Genomic DNA, 22,972 nt, shown 5'->3' with positions numbered 1-22,972 from the left:
TAGAGAAAAAAGCCTATTTTCTTTATTATTGACAGTTTAATGAGACGATTGACACCACTATGTCCAGAAGAAAATACTGTTCCCCTAATTTAAAGCGAGGGTTGGTAATCCTGGAAAAGCTAGCAAGAGAAAGCAACCAATGCATCACCATCCCTTCCCTAACCCTCTCATCAAAGCTACCCCCCCAAAACACAGGAAGGTGCCCTGACTGGCAGACAGGCTGGTGGGTTAGTGACAGACATGTATGCCCACCAATCATTTAATTCGGACTGAATGTAATGATCAGTACTGTCCTGCGAGGAACACGGACACTGTTTTTTAATGATGACTTTCAATTTTAACAAATAAGATGAAAAGTGTTTCTGAAACAAATTCCCAACCCTACCTTTGAAGACATTATGCTAAATAGCTAGTGGCATATTTCGCTTATAAATATGAGTGTAACCGATTCTTCTAGTCTTAATCTTGCCAAGAAAGCATATACGTATGCTTGGCAAATTATAACTCCTCTGTTGTTTATTACTTGTAAATGTTACATACTCTATATTTCACATATTAAAGCAATACTAGGAATATCGAATAGTTATTACAGTCATGAGAGGTTTTGGCACCATTTCACGTTTGTTTTTTAACAGCCTTTCAAAGAAGTGATGAGGTTCATTCAGGTCTTACGTGCAAACAACACGCCAGAGAAACACAACATCACACAGGCCCTGTCGTGTCAAGAAAGCCAAGTGTGGTTAAAACATGCACCACAACGACCCCCATTTGCAAGAGGGAGATAAAGGAGGAGGATGAGGAGGAGGAGGAGGAGGTGGAGAGGCCGGGTGAGGCACTGAGCACTCGTGGAGTTGAGATGACACCAGGTGATGTTACCAGGCAAATGGGGAAAAACAGCGAGCAACAGACACAGTTCCTCTACCTGAGCACCTCGGAGAGCGAGGAGTCGCTGTCATCCGACCTGGAGGCAGAAGAGGAGCAAGGAGAGGGAGGGGCAGGGTGGGGCAGGAAGAGGAGAGGGTTAAACACGATAAGGGAAGACAGAAGGGTTACTGGCAAAGGGTTAAAGGAAGGAGGAGTGACTAGAAGAGGGGTTTTAGATAAAAGCAGTGAGCAAACTGGCAGGAAAGCTCAGTCAAGAGTAAAGCTTGTTCAGTGATTATCAAACTGTTTGCCTTCTCAAACATAACATTGAACAGGCTGTATTCTTTGACCAGCGTCTGGAGATGTTTTCCTTGGTAAAGCAACCCACGTTAAGCAAAGGCTGGTTTAGTAGAGTTGGACTAGCTTTTACGGCTAATATTAAAGGTTAAAGAAACCGAAATAGACATTTTGAGGAATATACTTATCACCAAGAGCAAGCTGAGAAGACAGATACCATGTCTGTCTGTACACCTAAAGTGACAGCAAGCTGCCTATTAGCTCAGCTTAGCATGAAGACTTGAAACTTCTTCATTACACCTTGTTTGTGTAAGAATTAAACACACACAATAATTAATTGGTGAGGTTTAGAAATCAGCAGTAGCTTCACATTCTGCACAGACGTGACAGTGGTGTCAGAGTCATTATTCTTATCCAGCAAATCCTCGATAAGAAAAGCCAATTAAGCATATTTCCCGAAATGTCAACAATTTAAAATATTTTTGGGAAAACCAGCAAATAAGTTATTGAAAGAAAAAGAGAAGTAGTGAAGGAGGAAGCACTGAAGCCAGGACTGCCACACACAGAGGTCCAAGAACTGTACAATTTCCACATGCACTACACTTCTGTCCTCTGCGTATAACTCCTATAATTTCAGTGTCCCCTGCTGCATCTCCTCTTTCCAGCCACAAGGTTATTAGCACAGAAAAGGGTGAAAAGCAAACAGGGTTAAAAGACGGAAAAGTCCAGTGGATTGAAAGATAAGGATGTCAATCGATCTCACAGACGAGCCCGCTCAAGGCTGTCGAGTGAGTAAATCCAGACCACACCCATACCTTTGCCATAGCTACAAGGTATAGGCTGCTATGTATGTAGCAGTGCAATAAAAGTGTTATTATATTGTAAATATTTTATAGCCTCGGGTTTGTCACCATGGGACCGTGCCTTACACTCTGAACAGGCACGGTTCTGGAAACGTCTGGAGGGAACAACGACGTGACAGAAGGTAACAGAAGTTTCTTGTTATTGACTGTCTGCACCACATACTGCACGCTATTAGCATATTGATATCTGACTCCGGAGACAAACTCTTTTTTTTGTCTTTCAAATCCGTCTGCTTAAATATGAATCAGTCAAAAAAATTATAATGCATCCACACATTCACAATCAGAAAAAAAGCTTACTGCATTTTAATAAGTTTTCAGAATTTGCAAAGATGTACTTGAAAACATCATTATTTTCTGTCTTTGCGTGGTTCTCTTGGTTTTGACAGCTTCTCATTTGACACCCAATTACACAGATTTCACACAGACGATCCAAACTAATTATTTTATAATAAATCAGCTTCACTTGGCTGTGGGTTTATAATTTTGAGTATAAATGAAGTGCCAGAGTTAGGTCAGTTTGTGTGAAATGTCGTTGTTGTATTTATCCTGGCTGTATTTTATTGTATATATTCTTGTGTTATTACATGTTGTTTTTATGTTGTACCACAGGGGTGTAGCAATGCAAATTTCGTTGAATCACGTTCAATGACAATAAAGGCAATCTGAATCTGAATGTAAGGACAAGGAAACTAAATAAAATGAATATGATGGTTTGAATAAATAAAAAAACATTCATGCCACAGACACCTCACATAAAGTGCAAATGTCAAAATTATGTTAATGTCTTTCTTCAAAACATAACAATGCAAATGCATAAAGAAAAATAAAGTGTCATCTTCCTCTGTCCTGTAAAAGCTTTGCCTGTGGGAACCTCATAAGAGACTATCCAACAACATTAATACCCTCCAACACTCTCAGCCAGAGTCAATTTAAAATGGCTACCATTGACAACAGCTGCATGGAGGATGACAAGCGCCACCTCATTTAGTAGCCCTGCTCCTGTTAATGAGGAGCCACAGGCTTCAGCGCACACAACACTTAACAATATTCACACACATACAAAGACAAGACACCCTAACTCACTTCACACGGCGTCCTCGCCGATCCTCGCTAACAATTAGAGGTAGATAAAGCAGAGAAACGTTCTGTATTAATACAGATTACAAAGCAAACAACTTTGCAGTTGAGCCAAACGCTGGCTGACAACGGCTGAAAGATTGAATTGATTGTGACCGGGAAGGGAAAAGGGCCGGTTGCTCATTCCAGACTCAGCAGCTCTTGTAACTACATTGTAACAAGGTTTTAAACTGTGCAACTGCACTTTACTATGTGTCGGTTGTAGTTGTTTACCTTTATGTATGTAAATAGTTTTTATTCGATTAATCTCGATGGTGTTTGACGTTATCTTGCCAAACACTTTGTGTGATTCTGTGAATGTTTACACCATCTGCCCCCCCCCCACTTTTAGAAGGCTCATCTACACCACAGACAAAGGTCTGACCTTCAGCGTCTGTAAAGACCTTAAACATATGGAAGAGGACAAAGAAAAAGAAAGAATGGTTCAGAGTGCAACTGAATTGATCAGATGACTGTGTGTACAAAAAGGGTGTGTGTGTGTGTGTGTGTGTGTGTGTGTGTGTGTATGTGTGAATGCATATGTGCAGGAGTGTACTCACTTGTCCAGGGCAGAACCTTGGGTTTGGTTGCTCGTGAGCCTTGAAAAGACGTTGCGGTCATTCCTGGTCCTCAGAGGAGGGGAGGAGGGGGGAGTGTAGCCATCAGTGGGTCTGATACAGGGCGGGAGGATGAGAGAGGTTAGGGAAGAGGAAGGACAGAGTTAGACAACAATGGCTTTATATCACATTACACAGTCACACTGTGCATCAATTTGCTTGAAGAGTAGCTCGAATATAAGCATTACATGTACCTGTACGCACGGTCGTACGATTTCCTCCTTGTTATAGGGGAAGTGTCATAACCCCGAGACTGCCTGGGACTGACACAAACACACAAGCAAACTAAGCAGATTTCCAAGAGTGCATGCAGTAGCAATGGCATTTCTAGCAGACTTATGCAGCTCAGACTCATTCCTTTAAATATCAAATCACACACAACCAGGCTTGCCATCCCTGAGGACAGAAGCACATTTCACTGTCTTCTCCCTCAAGCAGTTTTATAACCTAAAAAAATGTCAGGCTTCTTGTAGTGGTTGTTAGTTTGGAAATGTGCAGGAGGATATTATTAGGGGGGATTTTTTAAATCCTTAATCAGGAAATATGACATAAAAATAGTTCTTCACTGCAGTTCACGTATTTGTTACATTCCTCAGGGTGTTGTGGTTAGATACTTAGATGCAATTTTTCCTGTACTTCAGCAAAACAAATGTTTGGCATCAGTGGGATTTGAGATGAGGTTCTGTGATTGATGAGGACTCAACAGGCCGCACAGCAGAGAGATGATTCCTGAACAGGGTCGCTGCACCATATAGGTTATAATTATTATTATTATTATAATTATTATTATTATAGAGGACATGGAATACGTCTGTCTGACAAAATACACAGACACATACGGTGCCAACTGTCATAACTGTGCAAGTGCTGAAAAGTAGTTTGCTAGTCTAAATTCAAACAAAACAAAAAGGTAGTTTGCAAAAAGTAATGAAATTGTGAAAGTGCCATGAATATATTTTTCTAAATACTAACAGTACATTAATTAATACAGTTCTGATCTAAATGGTTGATACTTAGCTAATAGTAATAGATGCATTTCTGAGTTAATTTGTTGTTACTTAGCTAAAAATAAGGGAAACATTTGTGATATAAAGCTTAAAGTAAGCGATAGTTGAGGGAATAGCTAAAAGAAAATGATTTAATGGTTGATTGTGGGCTAAATGGTTGAAATCATCAGCTAAAAATGTTATAATGGTTGTGGAGTCGACGAAGGGGGCTTGAGTTCATCTAATAGTCCTGAGGAGGTGTGGGACATAAAAGGAGATCTGTGCAGAGAGTGCTCCACCCACTGCAGCGCTGCAGGAATCATCACTTGTGAGGAGTTGTCAGAATGCAATGATGCAGAAAAACAAGAGCCAAGCCTCCTGATAATTCTCTGTTCCTGGTAACACTTAAAGATGATTGGTGTGCTTTATCTTAGTTATCATTATTTCTTTACCACTGCAGTTCAAATTCAGTTCATGACTTACAAGGTGTGCCCCCTGACAGGCAGACTGATGGTGCGGGACGCCCTCTCCCTGTGGTAAGGGTCTCGCACAGACAGGCTGAGTCCCAGGCTCCCTCTCACCAGACTCAGGCCGTCTTCCTGGATATCAGTCAGCGAGGCCAGGGATTTGGTGATGTGCTGCTGCTTGCTACCTGATGAGGGATCCAGCACAGGACCCAAATACTCTGCAGACACTGCCTTCATCTGAGCCGACAGACGGGGCTCCATCTGGGTGAAAAATGTGCATCATTTGTTTTATCATAGAAGAGAGAATGAAATGAGGAAGGAGGAGGACAGCCGGATCAGAAGCCGGGAGAATAGAGATAAAAGCCTGAATTGAATTAAGGAAATTAAGATAAAGCTGGAAAATATTTTAAAAAATGGCAAAGAGAATATGGAAACAGCAGAACAAACAACCTAGAAAAGGAAAAGCTGCATTTGTAGGGTCAAACGAAGGCTAGATGAAGGGAAACTGAAACTGAAAACATAAGAGTAGAGGGTGGCATTAACAATAAATTAAAAGGGATTGGTGTCATGCCAGGGCTTCATCCACCTATACATTATGCTTATACTGCCACCTTGTGGTTGTACTCTGGAATAGCACCTACTCTGACAAAATGAGGCGTGTGAAAAAGTACGGAAAACATTCAAAACACACTTGAGCAAAAGCTTCAGCACATGAACATCATCTAACAACATGCAGGCTCATACAGTTTCAAAGGGGTTTGACAATTTTGGGCACTGTAAAAATGTATCCACCTGATGTTTTGAGAAGTGACACTGAAGATAAAGAAAAATACAAAAAGTAATATTAAAATCTGGTAAACAGTAAAATGAGTCTGCAACATCTGTGGCTGAGCTTAGTAACATCTGTCTACTTCAATGAGCAGCTGTACCTTTATCTTGAAATCCTCTTGGCTGTTGGATTCTTTCATTTTAGATACACTGCCGAAAGATCGAGACACAAGGAGAATCAAGTAAACAAAGAAACGTGAGAAAAGACCGTCATGTTTTTCTACCAAATCAGAATTAAGTAAGATTTATTAAACTGATGATTTTAACAATGAGGTGGATGTTGTGTGTGGAGGGTGTTGTGTGGGCGAGCAGGCTCTGCAGTCTCACCTGCAGTCAGAGGCTTGGCTGAACTCAGAGGGCTCCTCGTCTGTGCTGGCATAACCGTTTTCTGGAAGCAGACAAATCACACAACTTCTAAAGTCTGCAGTACACCACCACAACCTGCCCTTCAACCTGTCTGTATGTGCCACAACCTACTCTGCTACAATGTCATGCTCTGATATATTCTACGAAGCTGATTAAAACTCATCGTTTTCTAAGCAGATTTTACGTGCTTCAAAACATTTCTGAAGAGTGACGCAAGGAAATCCTCTGGTACTGTATTTACAGATGTACTGCATGGTTTACTGCCAGTCAATATGGTTGAACAGATAATAAAAGTCTTATCGATTTCGATTCCAAATGCTATGCACAAACTGGAAAAGAGAGAAGAAAAGTCTCCACACAGATACACAAAAACCTCTCCTCACCCTGCTGTACATTGTGGATGAGAGCCTGGAGTTCAGGGATGTACTCGGCCTTTACTCTCAGGGCATCAAGGATCATGTGATTGTGGGATGAGCCAATCATGTCCGTCTGTCTCAGTTGGCCCTCCAGCAGTCTGATCTGAGCCTCCTTCTGAGCCACCTGTAAACTCTGCACACACACACACACACACACACACACACACTTAAAGTCAAGACAGGAGATCTCTCATAGTGTTACACTAACTTTTTGACTGGGTGCTACTTACACAACAGGATGTTAGACTATCTGGTAAATACTTATTTTCTAAATGGTATTTTGTGATTTGTTTTATACCAAGACCCCCCCCCCAAAAAAAAAAAATCTTGTAACATCTTGTAACACAAATAGTCACCACTAGATGACACTGCAACCACTCACTTTAACAGACATTCAGGACATTACTACTCAATAAACAAAAATAACATGATTATTTTATCAGTAAAATTGTAAAATATAATTTTCAGTTCAAAGAAACCAAACAAAACGTAAAAGACTGAAAATAATCACACACACATGTATTGGTAACAATAACTTAGCATATACAATTTTTCTGTTAACACACCTTGTCAATTGAGGCCTTCAGGAAATGGTCCAGCAGGTGGCGTGCCTCAGCCAAGGAGCAAGAGCTGATCACCACAGAGGTGTCTACCGAGTCCAGCTCATCCTGCAGGAAAACACACAATAAGGAAGAGTATTCTAAACAGCACGTGTGTGTGTGTGTGTGTGTGTGTGTGTGTGTGTGTGTGTATACCTTGGTCTCCTCTATCTGTACAATGGTGGCCTGGCACTCAGACAGGCTGTCGTTGATGTAGTCTATGTTTGCGTTCAGCACCTCAATATCCTCATTAATTTCCAGAAGGAGGCGGTCCTCTGCTTCTGGTCCCTCCCCATCCGCCATTAGCACCTCCCTTTTATGCGACAGTGCTTCCTGCTGGGCCGTCAGCTCCTCTCGCTTCTGACTCGACAGAACACAGAAGCACGCACAGCGATTATGACTGATGCTGCAACACTACACTGCCTGACTGTCCTTCAAATCCCTTAACAATTCAAACAGCAGGTTTTATCCACCTCGGTTTTATCCACCGAGCCAGAGCTAATCCTACCTTGATAAGGCGGTCCATATCAGCCTCCATATTAGAGATGGTCATCCTCTGCATGACGATGTCCATGATGCGACGTTCGAGGGTCTGCCACTTCTGACGGGCTGACTTGGAGAAGCTGCTGGCTCTGCCTGCTGTTCCATTGATGCCCAGGAGTGCTGGCTTCCTCTGCATCTTCTTCCTGTTGCTGGAAAGAGATTAAGAGATGTGAGAGGTGATCAGAGATGTAAATCAGCAGCCACTGACAATGACGTGCTTTAAAAATATAATGTAATGAAATGTTATTGTATAGATTCTATTTATTATATGAAGAATCTAAATTAAAGTCTTCTCTGACTCTTAAATACTTCATAAACTTTATCCATTAGGTCAACGAGAAAAGTCCATAGCTCCGATACTGGCTGTCTGGTTAACTGCTATGTGAATACAGTCTCATTAAATACATGAATCCCAGCCAGTCTTACCCAATGACCCTGGTTCCATCCATGCTTCCCTCGCTCTCTCCCAGGTATCCCATCACATTGTTCTTGTTGTTCCACTGTCTCACCAGGCCACTCACTATCCTCCCAGTGTCAGGTTCGGAGCTGCTCGCCGTGGTGCTGGCTGATAACTCAGCTCCAGAGTCTGTACCCAGAGAGGCCTGGTTCCAGCGGGCCACGCGTCCGGCTACGCGGTCTGACATGGGCTTGGCCAGGCGCCGCAGGGCCGTCACCTCCTGCGTCTTCCTGCGCAGCACCATCTCCTGCTGCCGCTTCTGAGACTCCAGTGCTCGAATCTGGTACTGATGGATAAGAGAGGAGACACAACTCTTTAATGTGCTTACAACTGTGTCGACTTAATCTCAATTCTTTATTGCTGCTCACACGGTATTTACATTACTGAGATTGGTAAATAAGCTTTTTGCATAACAGTCTTACAAGGTGCTCACCATAAAAGGATTTTAACTTGAAATACTAAACAACAGGATTATGAATGAGCCCCACAGTATGACAGTGTAAATGTTTCACCCTGATTAATAAACTCTCTGCTCCAGGAAACTACAAATAAAGACAGATATCTATATGAGTGCAGTACATACTGATCTTCCTAAGAATAAAAGTGATATCAACAGTCTGTGAGCAGCATGTACATGATACATGAATCACAGATGTAGACCTCACTCTACAGAATTTCTTTTTTTAAAGCAACACTGTTACTTTTACTATGCAACAGCGCCCTCTGCAGCTACACATGATCAATTCTGATGGGCTCTGTGTCCGAGCAAATATGTGGTTTCCTTGTATCCTTCCTTGTCTATCAATTTTTTGGCCTGATCAATTCCAGAATTCTAAAATCTTTTTAACTGATTTACAGTGCATGGCTCTCGAAATACTGGGCCTGACTATTATCAGATACACATTTCTTACAAGAGATCGTAACCTCTCACCGTTCTTGCATAAAGCAACAACAGACTTTCAGGGTGAGAGGTGGGAATGAAAGACGCTCCATTCTCTCTATTTCTCTGTTCCATCAAAGTCATTTTGAAGCTACTTTAAGGTAAAAAGTTGACAGTGTTGCCTTAAATACAGCAGTGAAGTTTTAATTTGAAGCATGAGCTGTAACACAGATGTATATCAAATGTATACATAACATTGCTCAGATTCTTATTCTCAGCTATTTTCCAATGATTGTACAATAATTGTATTTGTGTGTGACATTACAAAACCTAAACTGCAAAAATTAGTAAAATTGGAATTTGTTTGCAAAACATTCATTGTGGCTCCAGAACTGTATTGGAACTGTGTGGGGAACAATAATGCTATCAGCAGTATCAGAACAAATATATCCCTGCACAACATGCACACGTGCAGACTGACCTCCTGGCGTCTCTGCTCCTTCTTAAGTTGCGCAATCTCACGGTTCCTCTTCGCCTCCACCATCCTCCTCCTCTGCTGCTCCTCCTTCATCTGCTTCATCAGAGTCACCTGGAAACAGCACAGAGGTCAGTCTCTCTTAACTGATGTAGTATTAGTATTTCCTCCTCCAAAAGTTAAGTTCTATTTACTCTCCTTTAGCTGGCCATACCTTGGCTTTCTTCATCTCGTTGACCTCAACTTGGAGTTTCTTCAGCTCCCGTTCATACCTCCCCTGGTTTTTGAGGAGACGTGCGTGCTCCTTCTGAGCAGCTTGCAGCTTCAGCAGGTCACGGTTCATCTCCTTGAGACGTTTCTCGTACTCCTGCTTGATCCGGTTCGCCTTGTCCTCAGTGTAGTTCTCCATGGACACTGTGGAGCCATGAAACGACCCTTTTAACATTTCTACTTATCAGCCAACCTACTTTTGTGTTTTTCAAATTCCTCAACCATATATGTTAACTACAAATCCCATGGTGCTCACTGAGGTTCTGCAGCACACGGTCTCTCTCCAGCTGAGTGTCTCTGATCTTGTTCTGCAGAAGGATAAGCTTCTCCTCGTACTGCAGCTTGAGCATCAGCAGCCTCCGCTGGCTGTTCTCCAGCTCGTCTATCAGCTTCTGCTTGATCTCGATCTCACAGGTCAGGTCGGCCAGGTCCGCCTGGAAGTTAGCTGTCGGTTGGAAGGGGCAAAGGTCAGACACACATTTTTATGTGTTGTGTATTTGTATATTAGTGTCATTCCTACTGGCATCAGGCCTCTCTCATGTTTTGTTTCAAAGGTTCAAAAGGTGTTGTGACAGAAAGAGATGCAAACAAATTAGGACAAGCTGTCAGAAAACAGAACAGAAATGGGAAAGAGGCCTGGCCTCTGTGTGTTGTAGCAGCTGTCAGATTCTCACCTTTCTCCTCCGAGTCCGAGTCTGAATCCACCAGACTCTCGTCACTGTCAAACTCGTCCTCCTCCTCCCTGCCCTCCTCCTCATCCTCCCCCTCGTCTTCATCACAGCCACTCTCCTCCTGCAGTGGAGACATGATGTCCTACAAACAAATGAAAACATATTGAAACAAAAGTTAGGAGCCTGTTTTGAAAATATAAGGAGCAGAAAGTACACAATTGGTTTTAAAATATAGGGAGTAAAAGTAAACCTCAGCGTAATTGTCATCTGAATCGATCTCTCCATTCTGTCCATTTAGCCTGTTTTCTCCATTCTGCCCGTTCTCGCCATTCTCATGAGTGTGGAGCTTCACTCGTTTCTTCAGACCTTTCTCCAGCTCCGGACTGCAGGAAGAGAAGAGCATGTTGTTCAGATTAGAGCCGGTGGTGGAAGAAATGCACAACACCTCACCACATTAGGTTAAAGTGGATGTATATTCTAATATTCCAAATGGTTTTTGTCCATTACCCGCAGACACACTCTGTCTCCTTCAAGAGAGATGTCACACACTCTTACCATCCACCATTAGGGTTTTGGGAGTGCTGCCAAGTGCTTGCGGTAACAACAAACTCCTCCTCAGCTCATATACCCTAATCGCCCTCTTAGCTTTTTAAACTTTATTATCAACTTCATTCTCTCTTTTTCTCCCTCTTTTAAAACCGTGCTGCTTATTATAACCCATCCATCTCTGACTTCCTGTCTCTATCCCATTAAACTTCAATTAGCCTATTGGGCTGCATGCTCTCCTCTCTCATGACCCACTGGCCGACTGAATTAGACCTTTTTGTGTCTGAGCCAACGTTTGTACTCAGCACTGGCTTGCCGTCCCAAAGCCCTAATCGTCTTGTGATGTGCCTCTCAAGCTCGAAAAGAGACGCACGTGGAGCAAAGACAATAGAGGCAGGAAACAATTATGTGCTCATTGTGCTCTTTCAGCGTTTGCATGCACAGGTTTGTTGATAAAGACTCAGGAGGACATAAGAAATAAAGTTAAATAAAGCTGTAACGTTTGGAGATATGACAAAGAAGGACCTTGTTGGAATTTGCACATATATTGTAGAAACATGGCATGTGTACACCTCTCCTCACCTCATCCTCCTCTGCCTCCGCTCCTTCTTCTTCAGCCTCTCGATGTCCAGCTTGGCTCGGCGCAACACGTCCGTCATCTCGGCCTCCATGGACATGGAGGCAGGGGAGGAACCAGGGGGGTGGCCGGGGGCAGGGCTGAGAGTGGAGGCAGGGAACAATGAGCGGGAGGAGAGCCGGGTCGCCTGCCGTCGCAACGACTCATTCATGGCCTCGCTCTCGAGAAGCTTGGTTCTGACAGCGGACAGAAACATGCTGTTAATAGATGTTTTAGCTTACAGCGACTTTTAATTACATTTACCTTATGATTTGAAACTTTGGCCATGTTTAATATAAAGGTCCAAACATCAACTTTGTAAAATGGTGACAGAAATTACTTTTATTATATTATTTTAACTATTACTATTATAGGTCCCATTTAAAAGAATATCATCCATTCAGCCAAAACATTTGTCAAGTAAAAAAGTCATTTTCAGACTGAGGTTTGATTTTGAGTTCTTACCTCAGTTCCTCAACTTCTCGAATGTAGTTCTGGATTAAAGCCCCAATCTCCTCATTGCCGTCATCTGGAGGTCAAGGGTAAAAGGAGGCTCAGGTCACAGAAGCGCTCAGTAAGATAAGATTGCAGTACGAGTAATAATTGATATATGGCAAACTTAAGAGAAACATTTGTCTGTAGCCTTTATACATTAAAATTTATCACACGTCTTTCACATACTTGACTTGTTCAGCAGAGTGCTGACCTCGTTGGCCAGCAGGTGTGTCACTCGGGTATTGAGGTGGTCTATGGTCTCCTGCATGGCTTTCACCCTGAGGCGCAGTGTGTCATTTTCTCTCTGCAGCATGGCGTTCTCCTGATACAGGTCACTGAATCCCTCTGAACCATCCTCACACGCCACACGCTTCCCCTGCATCGAGAAGTCAGCATGTTTAATACAAATAATTTGGGGGCAAAAAGTCAGACCTAAAAAACAAACTGATAACATCCACGCTTGTTCATACACTTGATGTTGCAGTCCTACCAAACACAACGCTATTGTTTGAACTGAGCTGGTCAGTGTGTGTATTGTTGTGTCCCGAGTGATTCACTTAAAGAATCCTCTGTGTAAGCTTCAACAGAATGTCACTATCTAATGCAGTCACAGCTCGCATACATCATTACTTCCACCAGCCCAACACGCTATTACTTCATATTACATCCCTGATTACCACATTGAGGTCAATCCGACGTCCCTCCTCACAGTCATACATTCACTTCCCTCTAGTAACCGTGGTAACTGCACAATAGACTGACAATCCAGCTAAACGACTGCTCATTTCTTGTCGTCCCAGACATCAAAGCTGATGAAAAATTGGAAACTTTGCAGAATTTGTTAAATCGTCACATTTTCTTGTATCATGCACCTCTGTGTGTTTTTTCTGTCTAATGGTCCACATTAGGTGATGAGCACATTTATTTCAAACTGATCCCTGCATTTTATGGTAAAGAGCTGAGGTTGCACCAATAAATCTCCTTCATGCACTCCAGTAAAATACATAAATGGATGTGTGTTCCAGTAAAGATCTTCAATTTGATATAAACTGCTGTAGCTGCTGGCATGGCCACTGCTTTCCCTTTAATACAATCTTCTTTTACTTCAATTAGTAGTGCCTTTTTGCTTCTTGTGCTGTTACTATTCTGAGTCTCATCCATCTTTCATTCCTCTCTTACAGCCTCATTGCATCAGTTACACTGACAGACGTGATCGCTCCCGTCTAAAAGCCGCAACTCTTCTTTCCTCATCTCCACAACCCCACCTTCCCTTTTCCTCTTGATTTATCTGCTATTATCTTTTTCTCCTTGTCTGTATTTTTTCAAATATTTATCGTTTTTTTCAATCCCATCAACCTCTCACTCCTGTCTCTCACCGCCTTGTACTCCATCAACTCCATCTGCAGTCGGGCTATCTCAGCACGCAGGGCGTTGATCTGCTGGCTGGTCTTGTCTTGGTTCACCACCACCTTGTTCTTGATGTTTCGGGCACGGTTGGCGTACTTCAGTGTGTTCAGTGTTTCCATGAAGTCCCGGTCCGACGGACTGACGCATGCTATCATCACTGTACGACTAGAGAGGAAGGAAAAACTGAGCTTGTTTGGTTCATGCAGTTCAAGGAAAAACTTTTTTCCCATGAGCGAAGAGGACACATTTAATTCTCATTGTGTGTGTGTGTGTGTGTGTTGCGTGTATACCTGTTGCCTCCCAATGAATCCTGTAGCAGTCGACTGAGTTTGGAGTCCCTGTAGGGGACATGACCTCCCTTTTTGGTCTGATCTCCTAATGCACTGATGACATTTCCAAGGGCCAGCTACAACACACACAAACACAAACATATTCAGGAATTGATCACAAACTGTTCTGCATGCAAGAAGCGTGTTTAAATACATCTCATTACGAGCACATGGAAGAACTGTGAAGTATGTTTTCTTGCTTACATTTTTTTCTATGACAACATTCAGTAATGGTTTGTCTCACCAGTCCACAGTTAATTGAGATTCCCTCGCGGGCTCTCTCTCCTGTGGCTCCCGTACGTTTGAGTCTCTCAGAACCAGCCAGGTCCACAAAGTGAAACTTGGCCATCAGTGTCTCGTACTCCGGCTGAGCGATGGGGCTGGAGTCCACACCGTTAACCTCCCCATTCTCCGCTCCTCCATTCTGTTAGCAGGGTGTTGGAATTTTTGGGGGGAAAATTGAAATTACTCATCACCTGTGTCTATGATGCTAAAATATTTTTTCTATTTTGTTGCAATTGCTTCATCAGCTCTGACAAAAAAAAATATATACACATATTTCTTTATCATTCCTCCAACCCCAGTCTCACCATTTGCGGCTGCTGGCAGACCCTCATCTGACAGAGGTGGATGGTGAAGATGGCGTGCGAGCGGGAGCTCTGGGCGTTCATCTGGGTGCTGGCTGTGGTGCGGGACAGGGCACCGAGCTTCAGACACTGCAGCAACTGCAGCAAACACACACGCAATGTGGTGGACATTTAGCCATGACTCTTTACTTTTAAATTGAAGGAGAGAAAAAATTGCATCAGCAATGGTGATCATTTGCTGATATCTTAGAAAAACTTGTCACTTGTGTCAGCTTATTTAAAAAGGCAATTCTCTCACTTATAGGTGATTTCAGACTTTCTACAAACATACTGCATGTTGCAACACTGCTTGTTCAAAAAGCTGCCAACAGTTACATCTCTATTTTTCCGTCTACAATTTTATTTTATTTTTCACCCCGCCTGTCTCTCCCTTGTGACTCCATCACCTCTACAATCATCCTGATTTGACATTATCTCTCTTCTCTCCCACAGGAGTGTCCATCTGTCTCCACTTGTCTCTCAGCTGTCTCAAGTATGCATAACATGATGCAGGAAGCTAAGAGAATGTAGCTGATAGAAAAAAGGCACAGCCTGCTTTGCCTCTCTCCATATTTCTTCTCCTCTTCTTCCATTAAACTATTTTGTCACATCTTTCTTTCAACTCTGTCTGATTTTGATAAGAAGCTTCACAAACACCATAAAGTCGTCTTTTCTGGGCAAACACTTTGGCCGTGAGGCTCGAGATCACCACCTGTCTCCTCTGTTGACCTCTTCTCATCACATCTCCCCTGGCAGATATTCCTCCTGCCCTATTGACCCCGTCACATACTCCTTCTTGCACTCTGTCAGTTTCCCCTCTGGACGACCATTACTCATCCACGATACATGGCTGCATGTGAATGAGCTTGTCCAGAAAGCTAAACTTCATACATCTGATGTCGAAAAACAAACTAGCCTCATGGGTTCAACCAGCCAAGCTCAAAAACGTGTCAGAGCCAAGTCTCTGTTACTATCATCAACCACTCTGATCCGACCACATGGGTCTTGCTGGACTTTTCTAAAATGATGTGAATCTCCACTGCTCCCCCTCATCTGCATCTTCATTTTACATTTGTGATTAATTACCACTTACTCTTACACTGCGACTTTAATTCTAAAATAAAACAAAACTCCCACTTTTATACACTTACTGTTACTGAATTTATTAAGGAGAACTGAAGGAATTTAAACAGGGTTTGTGCAAGTTTCAACAAGTTCAATTTTAGATATTTTCAAGACCACAATGCATGAAATTTAAGAAATATGTCAAGTACAACAGATATGAAGGAATATAAGAGAAACCAGAATTATTTGTAGTCTGCTGATATCTATGTCATTGAGACATTATATTCTCACTGACAAACTATGCATGCTGCCAAAAAAAATCTTTCCGGAAAAAACAAAAGTGTGTTTGAAGTCAATTAATATTAACATAATAAAGAGGCCTTAAATTCAAATAATTAAATTTGAAACACTTTTAGACTTTGAAAGACCCTGCAGATATCAAGTTATTGATAAAGAAATCAAAGCAAACATGAGCTCTGAAAAAATGTCTAAGTTACAATCAAAATATAGACCAAGTCATAGCTGTGAATGGGGGAAAATAAAAAAAATCTCTGAATAGCAAGCATGACATTTATGAATTTTTTGATCATTTTAGACCAAGAGCTGTAACACAAATGTAATGTATGGGTGTAATGTAATTGTATTTTTAGTATAGACAGCATACAAATCCATAACATTTCAAAAATTACAAAACTGTGAAAATGATGCCAACAGAATCACACATGCACCCACCTCTTCCTCTGAGTGAACCAGTCTGGATGTGACTCCTGTGGTGTAGATGCTGCCGCTGCTGTCCTCGTGGATCTTGATGTTGGACTTCCTGCTTCGGCTATCTGGATCTCTGGCTGCGTCAAATAAGTCCAGGATCTCTTCATTGTACAACTACAATAAGCAAGAGTCACAGACGCATTTTAATGAACACTTTTTAACAATACTACAGATTTACACATTATCACTTTAAATTGCTTTCAAAAGAAGTATTTTCAACTTTTGAGCAGATTCTCATATTGCTTTCTCACAGCGATGAGTCTTATTGACGCACAGCTCCGCCCTCTCAGAGATCAGTAAATGACCTCTCAAAAACCAATGAGGGCATAGCATCAGAGGTTAGGAAACTCAGCTGTTCCAACCTACTGCCAACCCCCACCCCCATAACCCCCTCACTCACTCACACACAAGCACCCATCTGTTTATCATCAACACAGATAACCTTTGACCTGTGAACCAGCAAAAACACTACTAACTAGGACCAGACTAGAAAGAAACAAAACAAAGTCAGAGAGAAAATGGTTTATTTCTATTAAAAGTGATTTCGCACAGTGATTATTAAAGTAAACACATCTTACACACACCCGCATATACAACCAAAACATTTCCCTGCCAGAAACAGGAAAACATTACTTGTCATATATTATCTCATTGCCGCTACGCAACCCTTCCCTCCCTTTCCTCCCTCGCTCTTATCCATCCTCTGCCCCACAGTGATGAGGAATAATGTCAGAGGTAATGGCCAACATTAATCAGGTCCAACAAAGCACAAGCAGACATTCCTGCCCATCTGTCATCAGCTTGTCACTTCCTGTTTGTGGGAAAGGGGGGGTGATCCCCTCGACTCCCCGTTTTGCCGCATCTGGTTAAGAGTTGATGTGGACCAATATGCAACCCAGCATGAACGCACGCACGCACACATACAGATGCACTTCTGCAAGCAAGAACATCAATACTGCAGTGTATGCACTAAGATTGTGGTTGTACATGTGTGTCGCCCACCTCAAGGAACTGGGCGCTGACTTTAAACTCGGGGGGCTGGGTGCCGGCCTCCTGGGAGCACACCCTCCTGTTCTGGATCCCCTCAAACAGCTGGTGAACAGCCCGTGAAATGATGCCCTGCTCCTGCTGACCCAGGCCCACGTCGAAGCCCGTCCCCATGGTGTACGTCTTCCCCGAACCCGTCTGAAACACATTTCATCAACAACGATGAGATCTAATTTGATCCTCCAAACACTGTGCATCTTACAAGTAATCTGTTTTTAAATGCATGTAATGGCAGTGGTATGTTGGTTGTATGATTGTGACTCAATCAGTCTGTGTCACAACCCACTTATTACACTGGAATACAGCATTTTAGAATGTGCTTTATCTTTGCTATATCTATTTGTCCTTTGAAATAATTAATTTTGGAATCAAGAAAACACACATTGCTGTTTTGGAGATCTGGATGGGATTTTTTCACCTGTCAAATGGGGTATATTAAAAAAGTATTAACCACAAAAACAATGAAACTCTATTTCATTAAATATGATATAATAAAATGTCTTTAAAGTTCTCGTATCATCATACCTGACCATAGGCAAACACGGTGGCGTTGTAGCCCTCAAAGCAGCCCTCGATGAGCTTGTGCACACAGGCCTGGTAGATGCTGTGCTGCTCTGAGTCGATGTCAAACACAAAGTCATAGGTGAAGGCCTTATCCTTTCCCAGCAGCACTTGTGGTTCTCCAGGTGTGACCATTGTGCACACGTGGCAGCCCTCGATCTTCTCCTTGGCCATCTGAGGACGAATCCTGGAGGGAGACAAATTAAAACATTAAAATGAGTGTCATCACACCTCAGCAGACGGGGCAGTGACTGTGACTGTCTGCAGTATCTTAATGTTTCGATGCACTGTGAAGATCAAACATGACGATTTGATCTAAAGGCTGTTCTCCTCGTGATTATTTCATAAGACAGCGCCTTATAAAAGAGTCCATAGAAAGACGTCCACATCTAAACCAAAACTATGAATTAATAAATCTATGCTATAAATAAAAACTCTGGATTGCCATTCTACCAGAATTGTTATGACACCAAGCTGACTACAGGTTTTGAGTGTTTCATCCTAAACTACAAGCATTCCCAGTTGACGTTTTTATTTTAAATCAATGCAACAGAAAGAAATGTCTTCACTCCACACATTGTCAAGACCCACACATTACCCAGAATACAACTCAATTCAATGTACAGATTTAGAGAAAGAGGGGGCAGGCAGCAGACGTCGAAGTCCCCATCACTTTTCTTTCATTTTGAAACTTGTTTTTCACTCAGCAAACTAACACGACATAGATTTCCCACAAATGCTATAATCCTTGACTGTTCTGTGATTGTTTTCTTACTTTTGGACAAGACACTTTTTTTTCTTTGAGTGGTAGAGGAAAGTGGAGCACAGTCGCACAAATCTGTGGTGTGATACATACAAGACAGACAAGACATTCATAAAACTTTGTAAGGTGGAATAAGGATGGAAATCTGAATACAATCAGGAGGAACAACCCCCAGCACAAAGCACTTACATCAACAACAGCTCAGTTGTTGTTGATCTACACACTTGGAGAACGTGTGGACAATCATCATCGAGGCATAAGGACAGTTTAGAGAAAATCTAGTGCAAGTGACGGGCCACTGAAGAAGATAAGACACACTTTGGCTCATAAGTCATTATCACAGCGGCTGTTAATACTGCTGAACAGGACTCTCGGTTCTGCTGGGCTTTCCATCTTGACAGGTACTTCACTGCAGTTAATTGCTTTTAACCTGACAACGCAGCTCTACAATAATCCCTGATTAGATGAGAGCGAAAGAGAAGCAGTCACTGTGTAACATCTGCGAACTCACTGACAGAATGAGGGCCGAGTTTTTTTTTTGGTGGATTTTAACTTGTTTGCTACAGGCAGGCGAGACGGACAGCTGATTAACCGACACGTTTTTTAAAAGAGAACTTTGGGTCTAGTGTTGCTCTCACATAACAAAAAGTACATAAAACAAATCTGTTGCATCACCCAGTGTTAGTCTTGGGCTTTCAGAGCTACAATGTGGACACGGTGGAGAGGTAATCACTTTAAGCTGCGGAAAAAGCTCTGAGACAGCACTATTGGAGCGCTGGGTCTTCCTCTCCACATGTAAAACACCCCCCCGCCTCATGGTTCAATCTTCAGGGGATGCAAATCAACTCCCCCGCACACTGAGACCACACAAGACACTCCCTTTGGGATGCTAGAACAAAGACAGATACACACACACTGTATAAAGCCATACAGAGCAACAAGAAATCCCCAGCAACCACACACAGCTGCTGTAGGGACAGTGGGCGCATCACAAAGACACACACACACATTTTGAATGCATCCGACTGTATCTTCAGCACACACATGGCTCCCCTCTCAAGTGTGCATTAAGAGCCACACCCACCACAAACCCACGGTAATCCCTTCACCACACGTCGTTACGCTACAGGAGAAACACACAACAGAGCTGACAACAGCAGGTTTTTTTACCCATGGTTCGGGTCTTGAAGGGGTCGTCCAGAATAGTCCGATTCAGCAGCAGCACTAACCCGCACTGGATGTGACCTTGACACTGAGGTTAATGAAGCTAAAACCACACACACCGTATGAGTGCTGTTAAAAGACTATTATTAACAATGATGTGGCACAGGAGGAGAGGGTTGGCTCAGCACAATGGACAGTGTGTGTGTGTGTGTGTGTGTGTGTGTGTGTGTGTGTGTGTGTGTGTGTGTGTGTGTGTGTGTGTGTGTGTGTGTGTGTGTGCTGCAGCTGTGTCGTAAAAGGGTCGGAGGTCATTCTTCTCTCCCTTTCTCTTTGTTTACATTCAATGTAAATCTGCCTTTTGTACAATGTTTATAGGTCAGAAGCACCAGGTGTAAAAGAGCAGACCGAGAAAGAGAGAAGACAAAGAAGAGAGAGAACGAAAGAAAGAAAGAAATGGGTCAAATATCCAGCAGATTGGGAATTTATATAAAATTATCAGATCCTTCAGTATTCAGACTCTGTGGCTTTGAGACGCCCCATTTTGCAATCATCAATCTTGCCCCATTAAGATAATTAACTTTTCATCATTACTCACAGTGAAAATAGAAAACCCAAGCAATACTTTCTGAATTTCGTCTTGGCTCCTGCATAGAGTACACTCAAGAGTATTTTCTCCTGGACCACTAACTGCTGCACTGGGCAGCCACGTCTCTGCTGTCAGGATTTACGTCTGCCGTCCAGTCTCTGACAGCATGCACACACTTCATTGCCAATTCATGAATTCAGGCAACGTGGTTTACATTCAATTTAATTTCTGAAGAATTCCACACAAAGTACAAGCTCATGTTGACAGCTTTGGTTCAGCTGCAAACCGTTATCTTTGGTTCATTATTTAGAGCATGGTCGCAGTAACTCACAGGTCTTTCTCTGTATATCAATTATCTGTTGGAAACATTTTGCTTGAATGCAGACCGCCACACGTCCTATCTATATATTAAAATATTTCAGGGTCTGAGTTGCTAATCACAAAAAATTATTGTTTCATTTTGAGTTTGATAATTAGTGATTTGATGTATTTAAAAGCATAAAAGACACCATCAGCTTCTTCCCCAAATCTGTGGAACTCTAATATTATATTGTTATGTATCCTACCTCTTAAATACACTCTACAATATTCACATTATTTATCATAATATCTTTGCATCCTTGTTACCTTTACTTGTGTTTACTAACATTGAACTATTGGATTTAATTTGATTACATAGTTGCATGGTCTTTATATTTATATATTTTCCTTAGGATCCTCAAAACTGACAGCAGTTTTTACCTTCGCCAAGCAGGTTATGTTTTCTTCACGATTACATAAAACTTACTCAACTGATTTTCATGAAATTTTGTAGAAGGGTGTGGCATGACCCAAGGAAGAACCCTTGAAATTCTGGTGCAGATCCAGACAAATCCAGGAATGTTTTCCCACTCTCTTTAACATGGCGAGAGGTATGCGCTCTCCAAGTGCCCTTCTTGATTACTATTATCTGACATCTTACACGTAATTTATTGCTCAAAAAAGTATTGAATAATAATAACAATAATGAGCATACTTATTAGCTGCAGCCCAACATATAAGACAATCAAACATCTGCGTTCAGATTCAATGCTCTCCGCTCTTCACTCTCCCTCACTCCAGTGTCACAAAGAAGCAGGAAAAAGACGACCAAACATTTGACAATCTCTGCATCAAATGAGAAGAGACAAACATTCCTGAGACACAGACACAAGGAAGACACAACAACAACAATGACAGCCCATCAGTGATCCACAGGTAGAAGAAATGGAGCAGCTATAAATAATCAATAACACACACACACGCACATACACACACACATAAAATCACACTGCAGCTCAGCTGGATGAATATTTAAGCCAGCTGCACCAACAAAAGCTCAGATCTATAACATTGATCGAAGGAGCAAACATAGTCCATACACACAAAGATCTCAGACCACACATACACACACAAAATGACACATGTTTAACAGCTATAAATAGCCCACAACACCATGATTAAATGCCCATATGAGACTGGAGCACAGAGACAAACGCAGAAGCAGGTTGTGAATCCCTGATGCATCAAATTAAAGCTCAGCATCTCTTCTCATCTTTACACACTAATGGAAAAGTGGTTTAAATTATCCGGTGAATAAACAAGAGTCTTTCATAGACTTAACACACACAGTCTTTATACACAGGTGATTAGCGACCATGTTTTCACTCGTTACAGCAACCCCAGTTCAGTCAGTAACACGCGCGCGCACACTAAGAAAACTCATTAACACACAGGCTCTGAGGGGATTCACTTATTACAATAATCATCAAACCAAATGTTGCTAATTAGGGCAAGACCCAGAAAAAAACTGAAAAGCAAACAAATACACACAAACAGAGTATAATCCGGATCAAACCCTGATGGCAGCAAAAGTCATTGATGCGTGAGTTGAGATTGAATTAATCAACAACATGAGCAGAAGCTAAAACTGAATACTGTCCTCAAAAATCATTCTGATATTTACAACATTTCTCATCACATTCCTGTCATTGGAATCATAAAAGGATTCATATTTCTTTAAAAACATTGACTAGGAAGTCTGGGGTATTTATTTTTTTTTTTTTTATAAATTGAAAAAATATATACTTTGGAAACTGCTTGGGAAAAAGAATTCTGAAATCCAGAGTAACAAGTTGAAGTGTAGTGAGAAAAATTCCAAGAAGTTAACAATTTAGTCATAAAATTCAAAACTAAGATGTAATTTTATGAAAAAAAAAATGACATGGGGAAGTAGCGTGGGTCCTTGGGATCATGGGAGTTG

General features: G+C 42.0%; 1 protein-coding gene across 16 annotated transcripts in view; it reads right to left on the bottom strand.

The window, feature by feature from the left end:
* kif21b (kinesin family member 21B) overlaps positions 1 to 22,972 on the bottom strand; it is a 58,949-nt gene that overhangs the window by 18,777 nt on the left and 17,200 nt on the right. For 2 of the 16 annotated variants that reach the window (XM_069537479.1, XM_069537449.1), the window contains exons 2-29: positions 18,143 to 18,365; positions 17,573 to 17,755; positions 16,535 to 16,684; positions 14,702 to 14,836; positions 14,356 to 14,535; positions 14,073 to 14,188; positions 13,752 to 13,947; positions 12,562 to 12,751; positions 12,346 to 12,409; positions 11,847 to 12,077; positions 10,969 to 11,101; positions 10,722 to 10,860; positions 10,304 to 10,492; positions 9,992 to 10,191; positions 9,784 to 9,891; positions 8,392 to 8,708; positions 7,931 to 8,114; positions 7,579 to 7,782; positions 7,390 to 7,491; positions 6,791 to 6,956; positions 6,370 to 6,429; positions 6,143 to 6,195; positions 6,006 to 6,026; positions 5,230 to 5,474; positions 3,955 to 4,023; positions 3,704 to 3,814; positions 3,111 to 3,137; positions 923 to 961 (exon numbers count right to left, since the gene is read on the bottom strand). In XM_069537479.1, the coding sequence (XP_069393580.1) occupies positions 923 to 961; positions 3,111 to 3,137; positions 3,704 to 3,814; positions 3,955 to 4,023; positions 5,230 to 5,474; positions 6,006 to 6,026; positions 6,143 to 6,195; positions 6,370 to 6,429; positions 6,791 to 6,956; positions 7,390 to 7,491; positions 7,579 to 7,782; positions 7,931 to 8,114; positions 8,392 to 8,708; positions 9,784 to 9,891; positions 9,992 to 10,191; positions 10,304 to 10,492; positions 10,722 to 10,860; positions 10,969 to 11,101; positions 11,847 to 12,077; positions 12,346 to 12,409; positions 12,562 to 12,751; positions 13,752 to 13,947; positions 14,073 to 14,188; positions 14,356 to 14,535; positions 14,702 to 14,836; positions 16,535 to 16,684; positions 17,573 to 17,755; positions 18,143 to 18,365 (4,035 nt within the window). Of the gene's footprint in view, positions 1 to 922; positions 962 to 3,110; positions 3,138 to 3,703; positions 3,815 to 3,954; positions 4,024 to 5,229; positions 5,475 to 6,005; positions 6,027 to 6,142; positions 6,196 to 6,368; positions 6,430 to 6,790; positions 6,957 to 7,389; positions 7,492 to 7,578; positions 7,783 to 7,930; positions 8,115 to 8,391; positions 8,709 to 9,783; positions 9,892 to 9,991; positions 10,192 to 10,303; positions 10,493 to 10,721; positions 10,861 to 10,968; positions 11,102 to 11,846; positions 12,078 to 12,345; positions 12,410 to 12,561; positions 12,752 to 13,751; positions 13,948 to 14,072; positions 14,189 to 14,355; positions 14,536 to 14,701; positions 14,837 to 16,534; positions 16,685 to 17,572; positions 17,756 to 18,142; positions 18,366 to 22,972 lie in introns of all 16 variants that reach the window. The other 14 variants (XM_069537496.1, XM_069537470.1, XM_069537504.1 and 11 more) reach the window with 10 other exon arrangements.

This window comes from Paralichthys olivaceus, chromosome 2 (assembly GCF_024713975.1).
Source record: "Paralichthys olivaceus isolate ysfri-2021 chromosome 2, ASM2471397v2, whole genome shotgun sequence".
NCBI classification, from domain to species: domain Eukaryota; kingdom Metazoa; phylum Chordata; class Actinopteri; order Pleuronectiformes; family Paralichthyidae; genus Paralichthys; species Paralichthys olivaceus.
This window is presented reverse-complemented; position numbering and strand designations above follow the sequence as displayed.